The following is a 26,624-nucleotide window of genomic DNA, read 5'->3' as shown; positions in this document are numbered from 1 at the left end:
CCTTTCGGCGGCGCAGAGACCCGGGGGTGAGCGGGGGGCACACCGCCGGGCCGCCGGGGGTGAGCGGGGGGGCACGCCGCCGGGCCGGCCCGTGGCTGCCGTTACTCCCCTCAGGCAGAACCGCCGCCTCCGCACTCTCGCGCGCGGGAACCGACCCCCAACGGCCGCCCGCGGCCCCCGCGCCTGCGCAGCTGGGGGAAAGGGCGGCGCCGCCGCGCGCCGCTTCCCCTTCCGGCCTCGCCGGGGCTCCTGTCAAGATGGCAGCGGCGGGCGGGTGGCGGAGGTGGCTGCTCTGGGCGGCAGGTAACGGCCGGGCGGCCGGTAGCCCGAAGCGGCTGCCGCCTGGTCGGGCGGAGGGGAGGAAAAGCGGTGGGGTTCGGAGGCGGGAGAAGGGTCGAGGGAAGCAGCGGGCAGCGGCTGCCGCGGGCGGGCGGGCGCGCCGTGCGGGGCAGCGGGGAAGGCTGGGGCTGTGGGAGAGGGTTGGAGGGCCGGGAGGGGGGGGGAAAGGTGCGCTGGCGGTGAGCCTGTCAGCTGGCGTGGGTGAGCAGCCCAGGTTTGGTTTGGAGATCGGCCACGGTACGCTTTTTCTTACCTCGCAGTGGTTGCACATGCGGTGGCATCAGGTGCCGGTTTTGTGGAGGATCTAGATGAGTCGTAAGTACTGGGGTGCCTTGCCTTATTCACTAAAGTATTGTTTTTCTTTTTGCGGGGTGGGGGGGTGAGGGGGATAGTCCAGGACACACAGCTTCGTGCAGAGTGTGGTTGTCAGGAAAACTACGCTGGAAAAGTTTGTCTTTTTCTTAGCAGGAATGGCAGAAAGATTGTGGCCTGTATTAAGTAGGTGCAATTTAATGAAGCTGAGGAACACTTTAATTTTGCAGTTCTTTTTAAAGCTGTTATTATGGGTGCTGTTGCCAAAAATGTTCTCAGGCTTCCTTGCTCTTTCTTTCTTTTTGGTAGAGTAAACGTATTGGTAGATTGATGCCTGCCCCAATTAAAAGCTGATTGTGCTTTACCAAATTCTTCAGTAGGGTTTGCTGCGTAGATGGAGAACGAGTATAAGTGCGTTCATGCATGGCCAGAAATGGAAGAGAGAAGGAGGCCTGCAGGACAAGTTCATGGCTGCTTGAAGTCCCAATTATATTCCGGTGTAAAAATGTGCTTTTACAACAGATTTAGCCCTGAGACTCTGGAGGTGTTGAAATGGGTAGTCCTGCCCTTGACTTGGTTATGTAGTGTCATTGTTCATGTACTCCCTTGCTTTTAGCAGTTTGATGGCTACATACTTGCTGTTTCTAATAAAAACTAGCTTTCCAAAAATGAAATTTTTTTTGTTTTTGTCAGATCAGCTGGTTGATCTAAAGTGCTACAAAGCAGAACAATTATTATCATTGAAAGAGAAGGTGTAGAAAATACTAGCTGGTAGGGGAGGAGAGGGTGGTGTTAGATGACTGCTTTATGATGAATTTAAGCCAGTCGAAGGTGATGTTTTCATGAGGGTTCAATCCATGATAAATTGCATCATTGAGCTAAAAAGTCAGAAAACCATTCACTTTTTTACCATATTGCTTATTCAGCTAGACCAGATAATCATAGGATCAAATGAGGTACAGTGGAATTATGGGGGAGAGAATGAGAATGTATGGAAGGGGTACTGAAGAGAGATACATCAGCATCTCTGACTGGTGTTTAAAGTGTTGTAAAAAAGCAACTGAAGCACAGAAACTGCTTGGACTTGATTTTCAAAGCTTATTTTTGAAACATGCCTCATATTTTCAAGGACTGAAGATAAAGAGGCTAACTGAATAAAATAGTGTGTATCTGCGCTCCCCTGTCATGTTCCCATGTTATGTTTCCGCAGGTATAAATTTAAATGTAATTGCTGTTTTGGAGTGAAGGAAGCATGATTTTGTAGTCACATAACTTTTGTGAAATAGCTGATAAAAGAAAATCCTGTTTTAGAATACTTGGATTTTTCAACTACAAAACTATACAGAAGTCTGTATTTGTAGTTGGGAATAAATATTAAATGGGGATTTGTTCAGAATAGGCTGTAGGTTTTTTGTTTTTGTTTTTTTTTTTCTTTTTAGCTAATTGGCAAATGGTGAAGAAAGTCAGGAAAACAGGTTAAAAAAAAATTGGGAGCAGTGACTGGTGAAAGTTTCAAGTTTTCTATTTTATAGATGCCTAAACATCATGGAGTTTTTGCTGTTGCTGAAAACTTTGGGTTTTATTTGAATTTTGGTAGTTGCAAACAATGCCTACTAGCACATGGTGCAGGTCCCTTTCCCAAGCTTACAGGATATAGGAAAACAAGTAGCAGAGAAGAACTAAGAAAGATGCAAGTTACCCAGCATCACCCAACTGGGCTGTGGAAGGGATGCAGAATAAGAGCTATGGTTCCTATCAGCTTATGCTGATCGAACTGCTGGCTGCCTCAGATCAGTACTCATCTTGCAATATTTGGTGACTTGTTCCAGTGTGACAATGAAGCAGATAAGTAACCTCTGTCTGTGAGGTTGCGTTGGTGGCTCAACTCAGGAACAGAAGCATCAGAAATAGTGCCGGGGGGTGAGAAGGGAGACGGGAAGGAATAGAAACAGCAGCTGGATTAGTTTAAGGCCATTGGAATTGTGGCCTTGGTCTTCAGTTTTTCTTCACACCAGTTTCTTTTAACTGTTAATGATTAAGTGGGGTACATGGATTAAGTGGAGGTTGAGGCAACTTTTGATCGTGTAGTGCCAAATGTTGGGAAATTATATGTATTTGAGCAAATAATTTTGATTCAAGGATATGCAACACCTATGTCATTTTTCCACCAGTACGATTGTGCCTGTGTCAGCTGACAGAGAGAGGATTGCATAGGACAGTTAAAAAAAGACTGAAATTTTGCGCTTGGAAATGTATTTACAGGGCCTAGAAACAGCACCTTCAGAAAATGCTTAAATACCCATTTGTACAGAGATTTCCATTTTTCTTCAACAGTATGTTGAACTTTCTTAAAACTATCTAATAGTTCAGTCATTGACATTACCAAAACTAGAATGAGTTCAGATAGTTGGTTTTTGTCACACTTCATATATTGGTTTCTGTGGAAGTTGATTAAATAGGCGCTTGTAAATGAGTGGTAAAGATTGAAATTTGTTATTGTAAGAACTACAGTATTTTTTACAGTATCTTAGGCTAAAGTTGTTAAATTCCATTGAAAAATGTTCTGCCTCCAGACATTTCCTTTCTTTCCCTCTTTTCCTTGATGTCTACTGGTTTTGCAAGATTTCAGTCTACCTTTCTCAGTGCTTTAACGCTCTCTGCAATCTCCCGTAACAGTCATACTGTGGCAGGGGGAGGAGTACATTTCATTGTACGTTCTTTTACAAGCCAAAGGTGGTGGCACGCTAAATTGAAGCACGGCCCAGGATCTGATGATTCAGTAGGTGCTTTCTGCCTTCTGCATCATAACGATTATTTGACATTGTAATTGGAAGTTAGCTGGAGCTTCACTAGAATTCTCAAGAGACACTAGACTCTAGCTAGTTCTTTCATTAGCTCTGTAGCACTTAGGGTGGTGAAGTAAATTTTTAGTGAGGTGGTCAGCTAAGCAATTTTGTGACTTAAAAATGCTGCTTTCCTGTAGCAGTTTTATGTTAGTCACTGCAAATACCTTTTCTGCTGTACAAGAATTGCAACCTTGGTATGCTGTCAATAAAACAAAACAGGCTTGAAATTACCAGTGAAATGCTGCAATTTTAAGTTTAAAATACTCAGTGCTGTAATTAGATTATATTCATGATTTCTGAATTATTTCTTTCAAAGAGTAGGCCAGCATCAGCATTAGTATTTCTTCAAAACCATTATGGACCATTACAGGTTTGTTCAACTTTAAATGAAATATAATGAATGTTCTCTGATTCTGTTTGCCACCTATGAGCCATTTATAGGCATGCTGCATATTGGGAGTTGACAAGTTGGGCTATAATTTCTATTAATTGGATCTTAACTTGGAGTGTAGATCACACACTTATTGAGTAATTATAAATATATATATTCATCTCCTTTCACAATAAGAGTGGTACAATAAGAATGTGTGTAATGTATTTTATAGCACGTTATGTTACTCCCAGTTCTAGTCACTTTTACGAAGCCTATCTTTTACAAAACTAAACCTTAGATTAAAATTCTGGCTTATTTAATTCTCAACATAGAAATAGTTAAGTAATGTGATAACTTCTATGATCTTGTATTGACAACAGTTCAGTGAAATGTGTAGGGAACATTTCAAGAGGTAATGAGGAACTTTGATTTATCATGTTCTATTTTTGTTTTAGAGGTTTTAGCATTTAGTGACAAATTTACAGTTAATAAAGCTAGTCAGTTCATTAAGATATTATTTTTCTAGCATTAAGAGTATTCAGTAGTACCTGTTATCTCTGGTTTTTATCAATAACTTGGAACATTTATATTCCAATAAATTGGTTTCTGTTGTGCACCTTTGATAAAAACAAGAACTGACACACACCTATAGTAAAATGTTGAAGGAGGTTGAATTAAAATTGCTTTGCCTGTTAACATTAAAGATAATTTAGTTAGTCTATGTTCAGTAAAGCTAAGATTAACAGTGTAAACCAATGGTCTAAGAGTCTGTATCAGCTGATCTGATTTTCTAGACAGTCAACAACAGTATTTAATATAACTAGAACAGCTGCAAAATACTTCTTCCCCTTAGATTACATATCCTAATCAAATATCTTTTGTGTGTTTTGGTGTGTTTTCTGATTTCTTACTGTTTTTCTGGTTTGTTTGTTTTTTTTTTTGGTCTTGGCAAATAGTTATAGAAACCTAATTGGTACAACTGAGTATGTAATTTCATGTGTGGGGGCAATCTTAATACTGAAAAATAACTATTTCCTCCTTACCCCCACCCTCAAAGAAACAAAACCCCAGAATTCTTGTATCTATAGTTTATACCAACTTAATGGTAGACTTTGCCTGTTTCATACATGCGCTTCACTTATTTTCAAATATATCACATACTGATTTCATTTTTTCTCCCTCCTAGGTTTAAAGAAAACCGTAAAGATGATATTTGGCTCGTAGATGTGAGTATATGAGAAAAATGGGAAGACCTGCTAGTGGAAATCAAAACACAAAATGTACAATGCTACACTCTGTAGTAAGGCTGCTTCATCATTTGGAAAATTGCTTGTACATGGCGCTGAAAAATTACATGACAGTAATTCTTCTGACAGGTTGGATAAGCAATCTGTCTGTGTTCAGGATGAACCAGGAATTAGACTGAGTACTGGATGCAGACAGGATGCTTCATCCTGTGTTTTACAGTCCTTAAAAAAGGAAAGCAGATTACCTAACACTTAGAGTCAGGAGGTGATAATCTCTGTTCAGAATTTTTAGTTCCATTCTTTACTTACACCAGCTAATTTGTGTTCTAGACATTTAGCACTACAACATCAAATATATGAGAGTTTTCTTTTGCTTTTCTAACATACATGGAAAGATTCAGTGCTTCTTATTTCAAGGAATTATTTAAAAGATTGAGCTTGTTTGGGAATGAGATAAAATTCTCTTTAGCTCATCCAAATATGAACTGTAATTCCCAAATTGTATAATTCAGATTTGTGATTTTTGAATGGGGAAAACTATATATGCAGATTCAGAATTGATCAGTAATGTATAGGAAAACAAAATCCAGCTTCGTCAAGTTGCGACCTGATCTTGTTATACCAAAATATTGGTATCTTCCCTATTAATTTCACTGAGGTGTTGCAGCCCTGAGCTGTTGTTGGCTCTGAGAAAATGGGATAAGTTTTACAGTGTGTTTCTATAAAAGTAGTTGCTGAAGAACTGGAATCCAGAGGGCATTATATATATATTGCCATTCCTTTTGAAGAATAGTGTTCCCCTATTGGTAAATAAATTCATATTCCTGGGTAGATCAATTACGTGATCTTTTAACTTTCAAAAAAGGAGGAAAATATTTCAAAAGAGATTTAAAAAAAAAAATAAAAATCTTACCACACAGTCTATTTTTAAATAAGAAATGGTATAATAGTACAGGAATTGAATGTATTCTTTTCAAACTTGTGCTTTCACATTAAAAGTAGCACCAAATCATAAAAGCTCTGTCACTCCAGCATTGTAATTAACTTGCAGTTTTATTAAGACTTAAATTGCACCATGACTGGAAAATAAGCTTTGCTGATGTATTTGAGGTTAATCATAGAATCAACTTCTCTTAATTATTTCTCTTCATTAACTTATCTTTTTTCTTTTTTTTTTAAATTCAAATACATTTGCTTCTCAGTTTTATGCACCTTGGTGTGGCCACTGCAAGAAACTGGAGCCTGTCTGGAATGAAGTGGGTATAGAAATGAAAAACATGGGCTCTCCAGTAAAAGTTGGGAAGATGGATGCAACTTCCTTTTCTAGTAAGTATGGTTTGGTTAGCGGTAATTTCATGAGAGGCTCTGTTTTGAAACTGTTCTTAATTTTTTTTCATTAAGTCATTCTTCTCTTCTGTATCATAACAAATGTATGCAAACAGTCATTGGAGAACAATTTCCTGATCTTTTTCTTTCTAAAAGTGACAACATGCTGTAGTATGCCTTTTTTATCACAGTTGTTTCTGCTTATGTAGGGAATTCTTCCTGACAAATGGAAGGTAAAAGCTTTTCAAAGATCCACTTTTGATAGGCTTCTTAGAGTACCATTATACAAGCATCTTCGTGGTCCGTGTCTTGACAGCATCCAATTTTAGGTTCCTTGTATAATTGTTGTACAAGTGCTTGTGTTCTTGCTATTATTCTTTTCAGGCAATCAGTCCTTATGACGTTACACCAAAAGCCTGCTGAAATCACTGAAGTCATTACATCAGTGTTGAGCCAATTTCTCCCCGTGTTTCTCTGTAAATGTCTTCTTGAAGAACCAATTTCAGCTATTTTAATGCTCTCTTTTTTGATGATGCCTTTCATATGTACTGACCTTTTTGGAGAAACCCCAAAACTTTAGGTATTTAGAGAAGTCGTTTGGGTAGACATGAGAGGATTGTTGCATGCTTAACAGTATTTTCTTAGTTTTAGTGTGCTTGTTTATTGTCATTTCACTTAAAAGTATGTAGAACCAGGAGGATATTTAAGAGGGAAGGAATAGGGAGCAGTGGGGCCCAAGTGAGATCTGTATGTAGTATATAATGTATGTAACAGAAACTCTGTTAATACATGTAATGTTTTTAGTTAATAAGCATTAAACCTGATTATTCAGGATTGTTATACTTGCATAAAATATTATGTAGAATACTTTTTTTCTGTGATATGCCAGTTTTTCTGTGCCTACATATGGCAGAGTTTGGTCTTTTGAGATCAAAATGATCTTGTCTCAAACACCAATTTATGGTATTTTCTTGTTTTTGTAAAACCACATAAATTTGACCTCATGTTTCATCTTAAAGATACTTATTTGCTAAAGCAAAATAAGTCTGGAGAATGAAAAGTTTCAAGATCATGCAACCAGGTAACTTTAAAATTAGGAATACATTTGGTAGATCTTTAACATTCCAGTCATCTATATAAAATTTTTAACCATGCAAATTGTATAAACTCTTACCCTGAAATATTCTGGCATCCTGATACTAAATTTTTGTATTTGCTACCAAGAACAGAATTGGCATGTTGGTTTTGTTATAAAATTCAGTTTTGCATTTTTAAAAATTACTACAAACTGCAAGGGTACCTTTGTGCCCTGGAAATATTTTTATTCTCAGATTTGTTACTAGTTTTATGAAGAATAGAGTCTGATAAATCTTTTGAAATGGTTTCATGCTTTTATTTTGAAAATGGAAATTTTACAACATCTGGATATGAAAAGCACAGTTAACTCTGCTTAATGTCTTCCCAATCTAAAGATTCTCTGAAATCAAAGTAATTCAATCTTGAGAACATCAGAAGAAAATGCAGCTGGGCACATGCGTGTAACTGGGAAGGAACATGAATAGTGGGCTCTGCACAGTTTGTGTTCCTAATAGGAATATGAAGTAGTGTGAAATATCAGAACTTTGGGTAGCTTGTCATCAAAGAGTTGAGATCACAGCTGAACATATAAAGCATCCAATAAGCATTGCCTCTGGTAGCTGTGTGGAAAGAGGATACAGCAGTTACATCAACAGAACAGCCACCTGGTTTGGTATCAGTTGAATTCTCATGGGGGTTAGCCTCAGAAGTCCACTGAATGTGATCAAAGTAGAAATATGTCACACCTGGGGCCTAGCATAATTGCTGCTGTTTGCCTATTCTGCATTCTTCATATCAACAAGTGGAGGTGATGATGTAAATAAGTAAGTCACTTCCATGATGTTGAGAGGATTTTAGTAATCTCCATGTTTGGGATGTTTAAAAAAATAAAATTAAAGAATGTCTATTTTGTAGTTCTCCTGACTGTGCTCAAGAGCTGTACAAAGAGAAATTAACTGCTTGTCTTGTGATTGAATGGTCTAATACACATTTTAATGCATTCTAGTTCTATGTAGTACAGCTATGAGAGAAAAGGATCAGTATCAAATTCATCCCGGTATGCATATTTCTTGGATCAATCTCCTTTGACTAAGATGCTGGTAGATTTTTTTGTAGTTCTGTGCAATTATGGTTTTGATCCAGGCAAACAGCCTTAGGGTCACAATTTCTAAACTGTTATTCAGAGCCCTGCACACAAGTTCTCCCACATCTGCTGCTCTGGCATGTGGTTGTAGCTTCAGAATGTTTATGTTAAAAAAGTATTGAATCTTGGTGCATTTTGAGTGCAGGGGTTGTTTTTCAGTAGGGAACTGCACAAGCATTGTCAGAATTTTAGCCTTTTTTGAAGACTACTTAGTTTTTGGAAAACACTGAATTAACTGGAAAGTGTAGTTTAAGGTGGCAATTGCTATGCTCACAACTGGAAGGTTGTTTGGAAATTGTACTCTAATTCTAACTCTAAAAAAAGTTCTGCAATTGTCTTACTTTTTACCACTTTAGTAAGCAGCAGGTAAGTAACTGATTATATAGAAAGTGTCTATTTCTGATGAAGTTGATGACTGTAGACATTTACCTCTGCAGAATATGCTTTAAAAACTGACTTTTTTGTAACTACTCCAGTATGATACTGCACTTCTGTTGTTACCCATTACTGTAGCACAAGTAGTTAATTGTCTTTTATATTTCTTTTAAGCATTAGTGTTTACAACTCTACATGCATGATGCTTAATTCTTGCCTCTGATATTTTCAGCCAATTGTATATGCATATTAAATGCATACTACCTTTTGGTGAAAACTGACCAAGCATGCCTGTTTAGAGGATTCTCATGCCATTTGACTTGTGGCATGTGAATTGAGAGCCTACGAAGGGACCCTGCAGTACCTCTGAAAGAGGTCCAAAATTTAATGATATAGCTTCATAACAGCAGCTGCTTGAAAGCAAGTAAAATAATTCATACTGAACTAAGTGGTAGGTTTTTCATTTATTTATGTGGCTTGAATAGTAAACTATGTTTAAAGATTAAGGTAGGAGAGCAAGAAAGTCTTGGTTCACTTTGGCATTAACACATTTCTTTCAGGTATTGCATCTGAATTTGGAGTGCGAGGCTATCCAACAATTAAGCTGTAAGTTGATGCTTCCTGCTGAGTTTTGAACAGTTATGTATCCTACTACTGACTTTATGACAGTAAAAAAAATAGTCCTCTCTACTTAAAAATCCCAAACAAACGAACCACAAAAAAGCCCTAAAACCCAAAACAAACGAGTACTCCACCATCTTGTTCTGACATTATCTTTGATTTCTGCTGGACTGTTTTGCTTTGAAATTCAGTAATATCAAGCATCTTATTTAGAAACAATTCTTAAAGGCATGTTAGCAAATTTAGAATTCATTTAACTGCTGTTTTCTATGCAACTTTGTAAAAGTGTATGTATATAAATATATATATTTTAAATTATTACTATAAGAAGGAATTTCTATGCACCAATTGATTTGACACCTTTAGAGTTATTCAGGCAGTAAGTGCATACCTGAGTCTTCCTGTTAAGTTATTGTGAGTTGCTGATTGCATTTTCTTGTTTTTAATTACTTTTCTCTTCAGTGTACCTGAAAATCTTATATAAATGACAGTAGTGGTTACTATATAGGGCAAAGTGTGAGAGCAGTTGTTTGACAAGAGAAGTATATGTAGATTTCTTTCCTCATGTAATTAAAAAAGAAAAATCAATGGAGGACAAAATTTATAGGAAAATACCAGTCCATAATGATACTATATGTACTTGCTTATGTACTTTTTACTGTGAACATACTGGGTTTGTTAGCAGGTTATTGCTTAGGCAAAGAGTATTCATAATATATAATACATCTTGTCAAGTTAGTTTTCTCAAAAAGGCGGCAGAGATGTTCAGCTTATTAATCTTTAAGAATGAAAAACTTTATTGGCATATAGAGGCATAGAAAAATGGGTTTATGATTACTTTTTTCCTGTGAGTTTCCTAAACCTATATGGATTTAGAAAAAGCCTGTTAGAATTAGTAAAACTTCCTTGAATATTCTTATAATGCACGCGTGCTACATCCCCTGTCAGCAGAGTACAGTGAACTGACCATCACTTCATGGAAGCTTAATTTAAAACATAAATTCAGAAGGTTTTGCAGGTCATTTGATACTTTTCAATGATAAAAAAGCATTAAAGAAGTTTATAGGTTTGTCTTTTAAAAGGACTAATCCCTAAGTGGCATAAATGCTGAATGTTTGGAGTTTGGTTTGGGTATGGGGGGTTTTTTATGTGGTCATAAGCAAATGTTCCAAATGATCTGTGTGTTTACAAAGTAAATTACTTCCGTGCATTAGGAAAAAATAATTGTAAAAGAGTTTTTAATTATTTTTAAAAGTCAGTAAATCAGATGATGTGTAAATAAGTTTTTAGTCCCTAATTGCATTGTATTGTATTATTGAGTTTTACATTCTGCTGATCACTTCTTTTATCTGACTATTTGAAAAATGATCTTGCTTATCACTTGCTAAAAGGCGACTGTAATAAACGTGAAGATTGAGTAATTCTACATGTGCAGATATAGTTTAGTTGTTTTCAATTCTGTTCTTTTTTTGTTTTCCCTATTTCTTTAGCTTAAAAGGTGACTTGGCATACAACTATAGAGGACCTAGAACCAAAGATGATATAATTGAATTTGCTAATAGAGTGGCAGGGTAAGTCTATTCTTCTGTGAGACTGGTTCTGGTGACTTAATAATTCTGAACGGTTTTAAGGTTGCCCAAAAAGTAAATCTATTTAAAAAAGGACAAGACATTGACATGAAGTTAAAAACTAGAATATGTACTGTACGTGTGGTTGCATGTGAGACTGGTGGTGAGTGGCACAGAGAAAGTAAGTAGAGACTGGATAGTCACAATCCCTTCTTTACAGTGCAAGAACTAAGGGCTTTTCAAAGTAGTGGAAACTATGAACAAATGAAAATCATGGAAGCCAGAAACAAGAATACTGACCTAAATGTTGGCGGATAGATAGACATCATTACTAAGGCAGAATCTGTTTAATACTCAAAAGTTATCTTATAAATATTAGTTTAATATATGCTTATCCACCTGAAAAGTTATGGCAATTGACAACATAAGGAAATTGCTTTTACAGAATTGTTCATAACAATTTCTGTTGGCTTTTTCCTCCTTCTCTACGGTGGCCTGTGGCTTCAAAATGTTATAGATGGTAATCTTTGGAGAGAAAAAAGAATCACATTTCTGTCCTTCATTCTTAAATATAATTAAGAAGCATTCATATAGGTACATAATATTAATCATTGTTCAGAATTCTGTAGTTTAAGAATATCAGTGATCTCTAATAATTTACCAGAATGTTGTAGGATTATTTATTTCTGAGACCACATTTTCTAACTGTTGTGCTTACATTCAGAATTCTCTCTCTCAAATGACTAATGCCTTACTGTGGCTGGGAAGACCTCGTTGTGGCCTTTCACTATATAAAGAGGGCTTATAAGAAAGACGGAGAGAGACTTTTTACCAGGGCCTGTACTGAGAGGATAAGGGGCAAAGATTTTAAACTTAAAAGAGGGTAGATTCAGATTGGGCATAAGGAAGACAACTTTTTGCTGTAAGTGTGGTGAGGCACTGGTACAGGTTGCCCAGAGAAGCTGTGGATGCCCCATCCCTGGAAGCGTTCAAGGTCAGGTTCGGTGGGGCTTTGAGCAACCTGGTCTAGTGAAAGATGTCCCTGCCCATGGCAGGGGGGTTGGACTACATGATCTTTGAAGGTATCTTCTAATGCAACCCAATCTGTGATTCTGTGGCCAGTAAATAGCATGCATGTTTACATCATAGCAGCATTTTGTACTAAGATATTAATTTCAAATTTAAGTGTGCTGTTTGAGGAACGTAACAGGTTTATTTTCAGGGGATTTTTGGTTTTATTGCTTTTAGCTGAAACTGAAATAATAAATTGAGAAACTAAATGAATTTGCATTGGGGAATTTAGTTTTTTTTTAAAAAAGAAAACCACAAAAACTGTATGGAATTTTGTTGGGGATTTTTATTTGTTTGGGTTTTGCAGCTTGGAGAAACTGAGATTTTTCTTTCTCTTTTTTTCCCTCCTCCCAGACCTCTTATCAGGCCACTTCCTAGCCAGCATATGTTTGAGCATGTGCAAAAGAGACATCGTGTACTCTTTGTGTATGTTGGTGGTGAATCTCCTTTAAAGGTTTGAAGCTTGATTAAATAAAGTTACTTTTTTTGGCTAGTCACAGATGTATTTTAAAATATCTTCTAAAAGACTGAAGTGCATGCTTGTAATAAATACTCATCTTTTTTTATGTTTATTGAAGTGTTCTTACAATCTTGTGTCATAACTGTATTTTGTAATTACTCTTTGAAGATAACGTATGTCACAAAACTTCCGTATGAAGCATACTAGAAGTTCAGAAATTAAAAAACATTGTTTGTATTTTTGCAGGAAAAATACATTGAAGTTGCTTCAGAATTAATAGTTTATACGTACTTTTTTTCTGCCTCAGAAGATGTGCTGCCTGAGGTAAGCTGTTTCAGTTCCTACTATTTCCACAGAAATGGTATAGTTCTCCTTATATATGTAATTTTGCTGTTTTGATGGCACAGAAATTGCTTCTTACAATATATTTGGCTTTGATAAATTTCAGTCTAATTACACTGAAACATTTCATTTTTGAATATTTGGGGAAAGGATACAAACAAAGTTTGTCTGTCATTGCTTTGTATTAGCCAAATTACTTGTTCAGTCATATTAATAAAATTAAACAGAAGATATGCAGAACTCAATGTGTACCATACAACCTGCTCAAGAAGGTAGATATTTTGATTTTTAGGCAATGCAAAGCTCTTGTTGCTCCTGACAGCCCTTTCACCAGCCACTTCTATAACTAGTTTGGGGGTCTGTGGCATGGAGTACCACTGGTACCCTAATAGAGAAGTAAGTGAAAAGGTAAGTTATTTTCACCTTGTGCAATACAGCTGATCAAAACATTAGTCTGCCCAGGGATCAACTGATCCAGTCTACTGGCTGCAGAATTCTCATGTGGCTCTTTGGAGGATTCTGTAACAAGAAAGTTATTTACAGTTAGTCACAAGGGTGGAAAAAATTGCTACTGCTATTGTTAGTCTAACTGTTGTTGCTTATGTGTTGAAGCAAAATTAAGAGGCTTTTTAATTTATTGTTATCTCCAAGTGGGACCCAAGTCTACTCCATGCCTGATAATGCATGACTTTGAAATTAGTTCGGGACTAGCAGGGTGAGAACTAGCATCACTTATTTTTTTTAGTCTCCTGCATTTTCCAACATCATAAATAGAACTGGCCTCATTATAAATAGTATATTGTTAGATTTCCAGAAGCCTTGTACCAAAAGCTACCTCAATTTGAATATTGCTATTTGCACTTCAGCCCCAGCTGAGCAAGAAAAGTACTGTTCACTTGTGCAGTGGAAAGAGTGTAAAAGGCTGGAACTCTCTGAGATTCTGTGATCATAGTGATGTAAGCAGTGAGCCGTTTTTCCCACTGGATGTGATTTCACACAAATGTCATTTAAACTGAAGTAGTGATGGTATGCAATATTCTATGGAAAGAAATAAAAATATTACAAAATCACTGGTTGCTAGTTGTAATGAGGCTTTGCATGACAGTATTCACTATTAGACTTTGTTTCATCACCTTAGGTAATCTTCTTCCAAGCTTCAGGCATCTTTTGCAAGCCATAAGCTGTATATAGACTGATTTGCCCTTTAAAGATGCTAAACTGTGTTTTGGGCAGATAAGAGAATAAAGAATCACCTAGAATTACCACCTTCTTGCTCATTCGTATAAGGTGTTACATTATAAACCTACTGGCTTTTACTTTCATTTCCAAGGAGGATAATGCAGAATGATTACAGAAGGCATGTCATTTGCAAAAGTGCTCATGATACTGTTCTTATGTTTCCCAAACATATCTGTAAATTAGACAATTCAGCCAATGTCATCATCCAAACTAAGCTGATGATACAGTCCTTTCTTAACCACAAATACTATTAGAATTTTAACTTAGAATGGTAGCAAGCAGTAAGGCATAGAGGCAGTATTTCTTCTGTGACAGTTTACTGAAAACATGAGCTGAATAAGATTCTTTTAAGTTCCAAGGGAAAGGTTTCTACACCTTGTAGCTTTTTTTGAATATGTTGCTGACTATCCTAAATATCATCTTTAGGGTGGTAATGCAGGCATTCATTGTTCTGTTTGCCTAAATTAGGGTTATTTGGAGCCCTGTCTGCTGAACCTGTGTCTTTATATTCCCATTAGCCTGAACTACAGGAAATAGCCCCGATTTAGCGGGGCATGTTATCAATGTTACTATTTTACTCTACAATATTAACTCTCCTTTTAGTAGAAGTAACAGTATGACAGGTATGGTGACAACAGCACGACTTGGGAACAGAAAGCACGATTGATAAAACCTTCAAGTTATGAACTCCTATCTAATGTTCATGTCCAACCAATAAAATATTCTTTGTGCTACTGCAGATACTAGTAAAAATCCTGCTTCACCTACAGTTTGTGAGACCTACCTCTCAAAAATATGTTTATGTTGTGTTACTTTTTAATACGTGGAAGCTGATAAATTTATTTTAGTAAATGTAGACAGAAAACACTTTAATGTACTTTGAGATTTTCCCCATGGGCTACATTTCCATATTTTAAGATTTTGTTTGTTTGTTTAAAAATCTTTTAATCTTCCATGGATTAAATGAAAACCACCTCTTTCAGTATGTGACGTTGCCTGAATTACCTGCTGTTGTAGTCTTCAAAGATGGAACTTACTTTGTTTATGATGGTAAGTAAAAGTGGACATTACCTTAAAACAAGATATTTAAAGTATATATGTAGAAACTGGAACAGTTGGGATTTTTTTGAAGGTTGTGTTGGGGTGCTGGGAAATTCCCCAGTTTTATGATAAATAACAGCTCCTTCATGAAGGAGAAGAGAAAAAACTAACTAGTTCTTATAGAACAAATGCATTTGAGAAGAAATTCATTTTAGTAATACTGATGTAGAAGTGATGATGTTTGCTTTGTGTTATCAGTAACATATAGCTTCTAATATTACTCCTTTGCTGGCATTAATGCACTTTTATAAGTTGTCTCTTCACTCACTGACCAAATTCATCATGTACAAAACAGAAGAAAACTCTTGCTGAAGATGAGTCACACGTAAGATGAATTTACAGTTCCAAATTTAATCAGATTTTTCTCCTAAGTGCTCTTCCTGACAGTCAGATCTCTCGAAGTTAACTTGAGGTTTTTATAGATGTGTACTCTGCTCTGAGATTGCATAAAAGGGTCCAGTTTGAGCTTGTTGTGCCTTGGTGAGACAGGCTGCATACTTTCTTAGTACAGCAAGCCTTCCTTCGAACACTGTGAGGGAAGAGGAAAATAATTCTGCCTTTATTCCCAATATTAAAATTTGGAGGGCCTTAACTGATAGCTTTGAGCATATGTGACTTTCACATTTGTGTTACTTGGATATTGGTAGTGGGAAAGGATCAGACAGCATAACCTCTCCTTATATAACTGACGGAGCGTACTATGCATACATAAGAATGGTTGACCATTCAGTCTGTTTTTCTCTTCCTGAAAGTGTCTCTCTCAAAAAGAGATTAAGGAGACATGGACTGTTGATATGCAATTTTAGGCTGGATAAATTACTTTAACTGGCTTGTTGAGCCTGTAGGCTGTAGAATAGCCACCTGAGACTAGTAGTGTTTCATAACACCACTGACAGCAGTACGCCTGCCATTTATATAAAAAATGTGTATCCATGTGTGTGGATATCCATATACAAGTACTAGATTATACTCAGATTATACTGTAACGCCCATGCTTTATAGCCTGTTAGGTGCATGTACACACATGCACTTATGTTACATATCATGGGTTGGCTTATAGGTACACCGCTTATTTACAAAAATGTCTAGTCTTGATTTAGATTGTTTTAAATGCAGGTTTTTACTTTAAGTTGAAAACTTATCACTTGGAAGATTATTTTCCTGTTTTAATTTCTGAAGATCAGTAGCACTACAGCAAAATACTCCAGATGGACCATCAAGGATATTCTTTGCAATTTCATGGAGTGGCTGTACTTGTATTCCTCATCAGTCTGTTGCCTTACCAATCATCATCCAGATAAAAATTCACTCTACAGCCTCCTTGATTTGCATTTTTATTTTTTTATTAATGTGCTTGGAGAAGGCAAGCTTGTCAAAGAGAAACACTTCTGAACTGCTTTTTGCTGCATGGCCCACTTGCTTTTTCCATACCTTTCAGAAGAAGCACAAAACTCGTAATAATCCAGGACTCTAATTTACTTTGTAAAAATTTTACTCTTTTATAATGTACTAGAAACATTATTGTAAGTCAAGCAAGTTACAAAGATGCAGTATAAGAGACTGGATAAGGTTATATGTGCAGCTGTTATGATTGGGCAGAAATTCGAAGAGCTCGCTATAAGAAAATGGTTTAGCAAAATCCATTTCAATACTCTGGCATTGTCTAGTGGTTTTTTCATTTTTTTCTTCCCCCGCCCCAGTAGGCGAATGGGACACAGATCTATGGGAAGCTTTATGCGTGGAATTGTTTGCTGCAATCTTACGACAGTTAGTTGTTAACCTGAAGTTATTGATACCTCACTCTATACTATAGGATTTAACATAAATTTATTTATTTAATGTACATTTATATGTCTGTGTTTATATATATGCATAATATATATGTTTATACACATTTTTCTTTTTTACTTGTGATTGTGATCTAATTGTAATGGTGTTGGTGGTATGTGTTAGAATTTGATTCCTTATGGGTTAAAACATCTAGCATCTGAAACTGTAGCCTTCAGTATAACTGATTCTGAATCATATGTAAATATTTGTTCATTTACATTCACAATGCTGTTAATGCAACTACTTTTTCTTGATTTCTTTCCATTTCATTTAAGGACTCTCACAAATACTGCTTTCTGTATTTTTATATCTCTTTACTTTGAAACTTGCCGCCCCCACCCACACCCCTTTAAAAACAGGGATTGAAACTGTTCTTTCTGCAGTGGGTCACAGTTATCTTCTAGAATAGTATTGTTTATCCTTGATTTGGGAAAAAATAATTATCAAATCAGTTTTTCATGCTTTGCTATAATACACTTCTTGTTCAACAATTGAAAATAGCTTTAGAAGTTTTAAAACTGAAGAGAAATGTCCAGAAATATGTGAGGTCTTGTCTAACAACAAAAAAAGGAAAAAAAGGGAAAAAAATAGTGTTTGCCTCTATAGTACTGAAATAAGTAAATCTGATTGCCCACCTTACCAAAAAAAAGAAATATATTTTTAATGCATTCTTTTTTTTTTTTTTCTCCTTTTTTTAGAGTATGAAGATGGTGATTTGTCATCCTGGATAAACAGAGAAAGATTTCAAGGTTATCTTAATGTAGATGGCTTTACGCTGTATGAACTTGGAGATACAGGTAAGATGCTGCTACCACTAAACTCTTTGGCATGTCTTGTACTTAACACTAAGAAAAATTAAAAAGCACTGTGAATGTGTTTTTTAAACCTCGAAAATTAATTAATCTCAGAGTTAGAGTTGATAGTGCCAGTCTTTTTTCTGATGTTGGTCAGACCTGTTCTATTGACTAGAGGCTTCATCCAAAGCCTACACTTTCCTCAAAACTTAAAAATTAGTATATGTAATCCTGTAGTATTCACAGAAAATTAGTAGGACTTTTAATTTAGGAGCAGTTTAGGTTTTGTATAAATTACATATTAGCTCTTGCAATACCTACAGGGAATTTTATGGCTGGAATTAGAAGTATCAAATGTGGATTGGTTTAGACATGTCTTACATCTACTAGATTTGGGTATCTTTGAACTAGATATGATAAAGAAAGAAGGAGAGTATGTACCAAAGTGGACCTGTCCTGGAATACTTTAGCTTTTCTCTAGTAAAATTTTTTGCACTCCAGAAGCTTTAGTTAATCCAGCTGATGACAGATCTGCTTTTCTAATAGGAAGTACTTGATCTGGAGAACCTTTGGCCAGCTTTCTAACATATTTTGATCTGGTTCACCTTAGGAGGCTTTGGATTTTTTTATTTTAATCAGAAAAACTTCACAAAGTGAATCCTGAAAAGATCAGTACATTCCGGTGTTTGGTGGTCTTTCAGCTTTTCTGACAGAGGTCTGTGAACTAAGTTGTTTTTCTGACGTAATGAATTCTGGACTCTGCTAGTAAATTTTCCATGGGTGTTTTTGTGAGGATAATACTCCAGATTTTCAATAGTGTGAAAAATAGTCATTACTGAATCCATACAATCATGATTCAATCACTTAGAATCAGCTTGTAATTGCCATTCTATAATAAAGGTTTCCATAGCCTCCTATTTAGGTATATGCAAATATGCAGCTTGAGTAGGGAATTAATTTTTATCTGTGTTTTTCCCCTTTTAACTTTCCTATAGATAGTCTTTTCATTGAATGGTAGTAGTATGGAATTAAGCCACGTCTTAATTTATTTTCAGTAGCTTTAAGAAAACCACAATTTGGTCAGCTAAAAGAGGCTATTTAGCATCAAGATTGGTTTATACTTAAAATAATTCCTGTCCCTGGAGAGTATCTGATCTAGTAGCTCGGAGTATTTTCCATCTGAGAATGCGTCTTTCTTTTTAAATGTTTTCAAGCATTTTATTCCTTATTTTAGGAAAACTTGTCGCTATTGCAGTCATTGATGATAAAAACTCTTCAGTGGAACATACCAGGTACAGAATTGAGTATTGTTGACGCTATGGGAAAAATGTGCTGGTATCACACAGAGAACTTTGGAAGTTTCTTTAGTATTAAAAAATACTAGGTTAAATGAATGGTTTTAACTTGTGGATGTTATCCAATTTATGACTTCAGTCTACTGAATTGACTTAATTTATGTCTCTGTTGAAATGCATGTGAGTTCAATGAGATGATGGGAGTTCCTGTATCAGTCTTCTGCCATTTGGTAATGAGAGCACAGGAGCAAACAGTGATTGCATAGCTTTTTAAAGCTATTGCTTCACCTTTTAAACTTAGACAACAGTACTTGAGTTCAGGTGACTTTGAGATGAACTTAGTAAGTTTAAACAAATGATTGTTCTTTAGCTTGGTTGCATTAAAAATGAATTTAGTGATGCTTATATATTAGTTGTCTGTGGAACTTAGATTAAGAAGGGGCGTTTTCAGTTGGGATGGAGTTTTAGAGTTTGAGAGGAACGAAACCTTCCCCTGTCCCTTTCTGGTTGCATACATAATTAGACTAAGAAACACTGTTCAAGTACTGTGTGTGGTATTTTCCCAGATCTCTTTGGATTTTCTTCAGTCACAGGGCTGCATCTTGAGAAGGCAATAGATGGAGTGAAGCAGCCTGACTGTCTGTCTGTGTTTTTCTTGTGTTGAGTCTATATGGTAGATAGCCTTTCAACCCTTAGAAACCAAGAAAGATGAATGAGGTGGGTTTTGTTAATGTAATAGGGAATCCTTATTGCTGATGAGGTACTATTTGCTGTTTACTGGGGAAATCTCAATGCTTATTGGTTGTCTTTTGACAGAGTTTATCCTTGGATTAACAATTTTCTCCCCTCCCCCCCCCCCCCCCCCCTCCAGACTAAAAACTATTATTCAGGAAGTTGCTAGAGATTATCGGGATCACTTTCACAGGTAGGTACATATGGTATTATGGTATCTTAAATGAACTTCTGCATTAACCTTTCTAAGGCAGCAGTTATTTTTTTCTACATGAAAAATGCTATAGTGCCTGCTTTTATATTCATATACTGACATTCAATAAGACCATTCCATTAACTGAGTGTGTTTTGGGATGCTGACTGTCTTATAGGTTGTCAATTTTTGAATTATGTTGCTGAGTGTGTGCTCTTATCTTCAGTTATAGGAAAAATGTTTAAGGAAAAACTTTTGCTGAAACCCACTATTCTGTTTTCTTTTTCCTCATTCTGTTTTTCACTGATTCTCTTACAGGGATTTCCAGTTCGGCCATATGGATGGAAATGATTACATTAATAGTTTACTAATGGAGTAAGTAAATTCTTATTTGAATATTCTTTCTGATCTTGTATTTGTTGCTAAGTATATTTAATTGCAAACAAACTTATGAAGAATTCTTGACTTTCATGGGTTAAAAAAAAATCATTGTCCTCAGAATTCAACATGTAACATAGTGTCCATTGTTTTTAAATTAAACTGCATAATTTAATGTTGGAAGTTTGGCTTACTGATAATGCTGATTGACAAAGCTTATTTTTTAGGTCTGCTTTGTTAAATTAATTACTCTTAGAACTGTGTTGGGGTTTTTTTTCCGTCCTTAAATGTACAGGGCACGAGACAAAAATTATGTCAATTTGTAACAGGAAATGTAAATAATGGTTATGCATTATCTATGGTTTTTATTTGTGGAGAGGCACACTTAATGGTTATACATTATCTATGGCTTTTATTTGTGGAGAGGCACGCTTAATTCTTGATACATTTTTAAGACGTGTAGAAATACACTTCTGCAGAGAAGCATAAAATGCATGGAAGATGCTGCCTGCACTTGATATGTACATGGTACATTTTGAAATATCTAAGTAGTTTGACAAGATGCTTGACATTTGCCTGTATTGTGATCCTTGTCTAAAAATGCCTAATTAGAAAGTTAAGTTTCTTGGCATTTACATTTGACTACTTGTTCTCCTCTGGACTTTTGAGTGAAAGAAGAGAAAAACGGATCAATATGCCAGCCCTGTAAGTTTTCCAAACACCCTTCTCGGGGATCAAAGCATGAACAAGGCATGTGTTTGTGCCCCTAAAGTTTCTAGGAGCTTCATGAGGACTCAGGAGGTACAAGGTCTGTTTTTCTGTGGAATGTTTGTGGATTAACACATGAATACAATTAATTTAAAACCAGCTCAGTTGAAGTGATGTGATTGATCTAGTGCATTATAGTTGCCAAAAGTGAGACCTTCCTTACTTCATTAATTTTTCACCTATGCAGGTTCTTATGTCTGACTGTCTGCTGAGCTGGTTCAGCCTGTTTTTCTGGCAGAAAAGTGTTTACTTTTTTGGCTAGGAGACTAGGGGAGTTATTTTGTTGATCCAATAAAACCCTTGAATGTCTCCCCTCGTATTCTGCTGAGTACCAGAACTGATGTGCAAAGAAGCAGGGGAGGGAGATGAGGTCCCTGGGAGGAAGAAAATGAAGGGGAAGACGACAGAACGGCCACTTACAGTGGTAGTGATCTAGTGGCAAGGTCTATTCAGCTGGATTGTTTAACTTAATCTGCAAAATGTCTGATTTTATAATTTGTAGTATATGGGAAATGGCTGTTAAAGTGCTCACAGGCTTTTAATTATTTTCTAAACAGAGCGTATATATTTCCAGCATAAGTGGAAAGCAGCAAAAGAATGCAGCAAAATATGTTCAGTGTTCTAAGCAGCTGCTCTTCATGTGGCTACTTGAATAATTCGAGTAAAACTGTATTGCAAGTGCTTTAGTTTTCCACGAGATGGCAGCAAGTGGAAATAGAAAAAGCCTCCTGAATCGTGAGAAATGTATTACAGAATACTTTTCTTACTGTGCTAGATGCACATAGGAACAAATTCTGTTTCTTCACAAAGGACAAAATATTGTATGATTCATGGGGATAGAAGTAGTAGTCCCTGACAGAAGCACTTATGAACCTGGCTGTAACTCCATTAGTAGACATTATAATTTTTCTGTTTCTTCAGCAGTGGGTGAACATGCTTTTCTTGGATTAAAAATGGTATAGTTAAAGCTATGCACAAAAGAAGAAAACAGAATATTATGTATTTTTACTGAAAGCAAAGATACTTTTGTGTAAGCTAGGGCATATACCATTATTGGAATGTCAGCTATAGGTATATGTAAAGTATTAATTCCCCAGCTCTTGGAAGAAGCATTAAAACATTATTAAATGTGTTTTTATGAATTTCTCTGTATCGTATAAAATTTGTATATGGAGTTTTATCTTTCAACTGCTCTACAACCAACTCCAAGAACCTCAGTTACCAGACTGTTAAATGTAATAGAAGCACTTTTTTGGTGGGGGCAGAGGGGGATGTTTTCTGCACCCAAGTAATAAAACTTGTTCTGTTTTGGCTGGGATGAGGTGTTTTGGCAGAGGTTGATAACTTGTTACCAGGCACTCGCAGAAACATCTGATTTAGTTTGATTGCCTCCTACTTACATTTCTTGTTTGTTCATAATAAACCTAGAATAAAAATGTCAAGGGAAAAATTGTATTTAGAGAATCTTATGTTGCAGGTTGTCATTGTTGACAAAGCTTTGCTGTTTGATTGGGGTTTTTTTTAAAGTTCCTTTGAAAGGATTAAATTATTTTGTTATCTCTGTTGTTGGCCTTATATTTTTTGAGGTACCACCATGCTTTCAACTTGAGTACTAGGAACGTGGTCTGCACCTTAAGTCTTAAGAGTATTCAGATTTCTAGGAGTTTAGAAAATTTTCATGTATAAGTATTAAACTTGTTCACTTCTAGGTTTGGAATTGAACTTAAAATAAACAAACAAACCACCTAAAATGTGTGAGAAAAATTAGAATATTTTCTATGACTTCAAAGAAAATGGGTATCTTGGGTAAATGCTAAACAATATTTTCATGAAATAATTGATTATGGTTTGATAGCCACAGTTAAGGCTGAAATCATCGTCAATATTGCATGGATTACAAATGTACATGAGTGGGGCACTATTAGACAAGAATGAAACTGTAGAAGAACAAGGTTTGCATCTTCTGCTGTGAAGAAAAGCCACCTAGTATTTAAGTTCATTATTGACAGAAGTGTAGATAACTGGCAAAGAGTACAGGAGACTTTTCACCTTGCTTACTTAATGTATTTTAAGTCTTTCTTGTTGAACAATGTATTTGTGCAGTATTACATTTTCCTAAACCTAATCTAATTTTGAATTTAGGGCTACTTTGAACAGTAGATTATACTGGTTTATCTCCAAAGATAATTACTAACCTTTTTTCTTTTTTCTTTTTTTTTTTTCTTTTTTCTTTCTTTCTGATTCTGTGTTACTAAATAATGCTTATGCTCGTGAAGGTCAACTGCTGCGTAATAATTAAAAACTCTGTAGCTCATCTGCCATGTCTAAAAGAGAGGTAGAAAAACTTTGGTTGGTATAGCTTATTCTTTTGACTTGTCAGGTAGAGGTTGATTGATAGAGCTAATCAGTTGGACCATGGCTGTATGGGACTGAATTTTTGGACTATACATTTGTCTTTGTGCACTAAAACACTTAACATGTTATGCTAATAGTACTTTTCATATGCAAGGCTATTATTTGTGATCTCTTATTAATTGGCAAGTTGTACGTTACCTGATTTGCAGTCACTATGGGTATGTAAAATGCAATAATGAGCTTCAGTAGTGTCACTGACACAGATGTGAAAGAAAAGATATTAATGAGGAACATGCTGGTACTCTTCACGTGGCTCTCTTCTCCCTTCCCTCTTGCCTTTAAGGAACTGCTATAAGGAACACACATGAAGTGAAGATTAATGGATACCCTTTTATATGATGTAGGAATTATTTGCGTTGTTTTACACAGTAGTTCTTTAAATGTATAAACTATCTGTTTTATGTTTCCAGTGACTTGACAATTCCTACTATTGTTGTATTGAATACCTCCAATCAGCAATATTTTCTACCAGATAGGCACATTGAGAACACAGAAGACATGGTTCAGTTTATTAACAATATCTTGGATGGTACAGCTGAAGTAAGTCTTCATTGTGACTTGGAATATGTTGGTTGGTGTTTATTTCCTTAGACGCTAAAGTAGGGAAAAAATTTGGTTATTCTGACTGTTAACACCATGTGTTTTATCTGCCTGTCTTCCTGTCTTGGGTGGTGTCAGTGAATATGTGATTGTGAATTCTTGAGGTGTGCTGTTGCTCGCTGTTCTGACTGCAGAACCTCTTATAGAAAGCAAGCTTTTTTTTGTTGTTGTTTATAGCATAATGTTAGCTGACTCCTCTTGATATTCCTTTTACTGGTGTCACTGGTAAATTGAAAGCTTTTTATTCATCTCCTGGTTTGTTTTAAATGCATTTGTTTAAAATTTTTTTTGTAGTGCATAATTCAACTCTACCCTTTCTTTTGGGTGGTAAATTAATAAATCCAATAGCTTGATGAATGATAGGTTCAGATTAAAAAAACAGTGGTATACTTGCTTTGCATATTACAAACAGACACAATCATTTTTGCTCTAAAACTAGAAATGAGTTGTCTTTTGTTAAAATGACAAAATTAATAAATCCATCTGGAATTGATGGCTTCGACAATTTTTTAACGTTGGCAAAACAAACTCAGGTTTCCTTATTCCCTCAGTGTACTGTAAGTTGGACAGAAGGCTATGTTGTGTGGATGAAGGAAGAGACCATGGATCAGAGGTTTCATATGCCCTTATGGGGCAAGAAGGTTTTGCCACAAAGGGGGCAGTGCTAACAAATCGTTTGACTGCCTCCTGGGAGAAGCTTGTGGTGGTTTAAGCACGAATTCACTGTATATTGAATGCTTACTGCGTTAGCTGAATCCCACTTTACATTATGCCAACGGTTTTAGGCCATCGGGTGGTAATGACAAGTAATGATGTAGATTGTTTCAGTCATATGGGGTACTTTAGTTTATTTAATCTGACAGATTGATGTAGCAACATAATATAGGTGGGTTGGCTTGCTGTTCATGACTTTACTGGCCATGCTTCCAGCTGCAAGGTGAGGGGTATTCCTTTAACTTATTTGGTGGTTCTTTGTTCTTCAATTCTCACTTTTTTAATGCTTTGTTAACTGCCTTGAATTATGTTATCAACATCTGTTTGACTCTATTTAAATACATCCTTCTGGTTGAAACAGCAAATGAAATTGGTTTCTGTCTGTTTTTTAACTGTGAGGAGATTCGTTTGTGATGCCTTGTGGTTTTTGCCATAGTATCACTTAGGTCTTTCTACCTTTTTGTTGGCAATATTTCAGCTAGAATGATTAAAGGTTTGTCTAAATTCCTATCCCTATATGTATGTGAGAGTGCTAATACAAGACAGACAATACAGAATGTGATTTCATTTAAGCTAAATGGTGTTTATAGACATAAAATGGCACTAATTTGGCTACGTTCAGGCCCAAGAAATTGTGCAGCTGTTGAGGAATGACAGTCTCCAAAGTATGCTGGTAAACAAGTAATAGGATGCAGACTTTCTGAACCACAGTTAAAGTTCTGAGGAGTATGACAGTCACCGCTCTTCTCTTCCTTGGGAAGTGTTGGATTATTCATCTTGACTGTCTTGTTTTCTGTAAGGCCCCGTAGGTAGCCTTCTATGAGTCTGTTTCATTTTTGTGGACTTTTTTTTGTAATTTGAGGGGTTTTGGTCAGGGTCAAGTGCTGATCAGTTGGCTTCCAAAATGTAGGTTTGTTTCTCTGGCAACTCAAGACACATGAAAATTGGTCCTGTTCAACAGATAAATTGCCTTTGGATTCATGTAATTATTTTGAAGACTGCTATGGCAATGTAGGTATAGTCTGTCATTGCTTGACACAAGTTTTCTTTATTACACGTTCATATCTTTTTGTTACTTAGTTCTTAGATTTTTCTAACTGCTTCTGTCGTAATCCATAAATAGATATCCATCAGCTGCAGGAAAGTTCTGATGATCTCTGCAGTTTTGTAATTGTTACATCAGGACAGTTGGTAGTTTCTGTTAGTGTTGCTTTATGGTAAGAGAGTGGAGTGCCAGTCCACTGTTAAAGTTTGCACTGATTGTTCAAAACAATTGTGAGAGAATTTTTCATGAGACTATTGAAATGTTTATCCATGCTTGAGAAGTTGGAGTGGCTGGGCATCACGAGATGCAAGAATAATTACTTTTCATTTCCTTCTAAAGGGACTTAAGATTGCAAGGTCTGAAGAATGAACTTTTGGAATCATAACTGAAAAGTGTCAGCAGTTTTGACATGGTTCCAT

General features: G+C 36.2%; 1 protein-coding gene across 1 annotated transcript; it reads left to right on the top strand.

Moving 5' to 3' along the window:
• The first annotated feature begins 239 nt into the window (after nt 1-239).
• Nucleotides 240-26,624, top strand: TMX3 (thioredoxin related transmembrane protein 3). The gene is made up of 15 exons (XM_049830461.1): nt 240-303; nt 600-654; nt 5,057-5,096; nt 6,320-6,443; nt 9,600-9,645; nt 11,151-11,231; nt 12,654-12,753; nt 13,006-13,083; nt 15,324-15,390; nt 17,970-18,068; nt 19,300-19,357; nt 20,232-20,285; nt 20,604-20,660; nt 24,257-24,386; nt 26,545-26,624. Exons 1-15 carry the CDS (start codon nt 258-260, stop codon nt 26,572-26,574), a joined length of 1,065 nt encoding a protein of 354 aa, XP_049686418.1. The 5' UTR covers nt 240-257; the 3' UTR covers nt 26,575-26,624.

Source organism: Accipiter gentilis, chromosome 27 (genome assembly GCF_929443795.1).
Source record: "Accipiter gentilis chromosome 27, bAccGen1.1, whole genome shotgun sequence".
Taxonomy (NCBI): Eukaryota; Metazoa; Chordata; class Aves; order Accipitriformes; family Accipitridae; genus Astur; species Astur gentilis.
The sequence above is the reverse complement of the archived record's forward strand: the minus strand, read 5'-3'. Positions and strand labels throughout refer to the sequence as shown.

What these genes read in the sequence shown, in the direction of transcription:
- TMX3 (XM_049830461.1), top strand. Translation starts at nt 258, where the DNA reads ATGGCAGCGGCGGGCGGGTGGCGGAGGTGGCTGCTCTGGGCGGCAG. An exon ending in GTATGAACTTGGAGATACAG is followed by an intron (nt 18,069 to 19,299) that starts GTAAGATGCTGC and finishes TCCTTATTTTAG; the next exon opens with GAAAACTTGTCGCTATTGCA. An exon ending in TATCGGGATCACTTTCACAG is followed by an intron (nt 20,286 to 20,603) that starts GTAGGTACATAT and finishes ATTCTCTTACAG; the next exon opens with GGATTTCCAGTTCGGCCATA.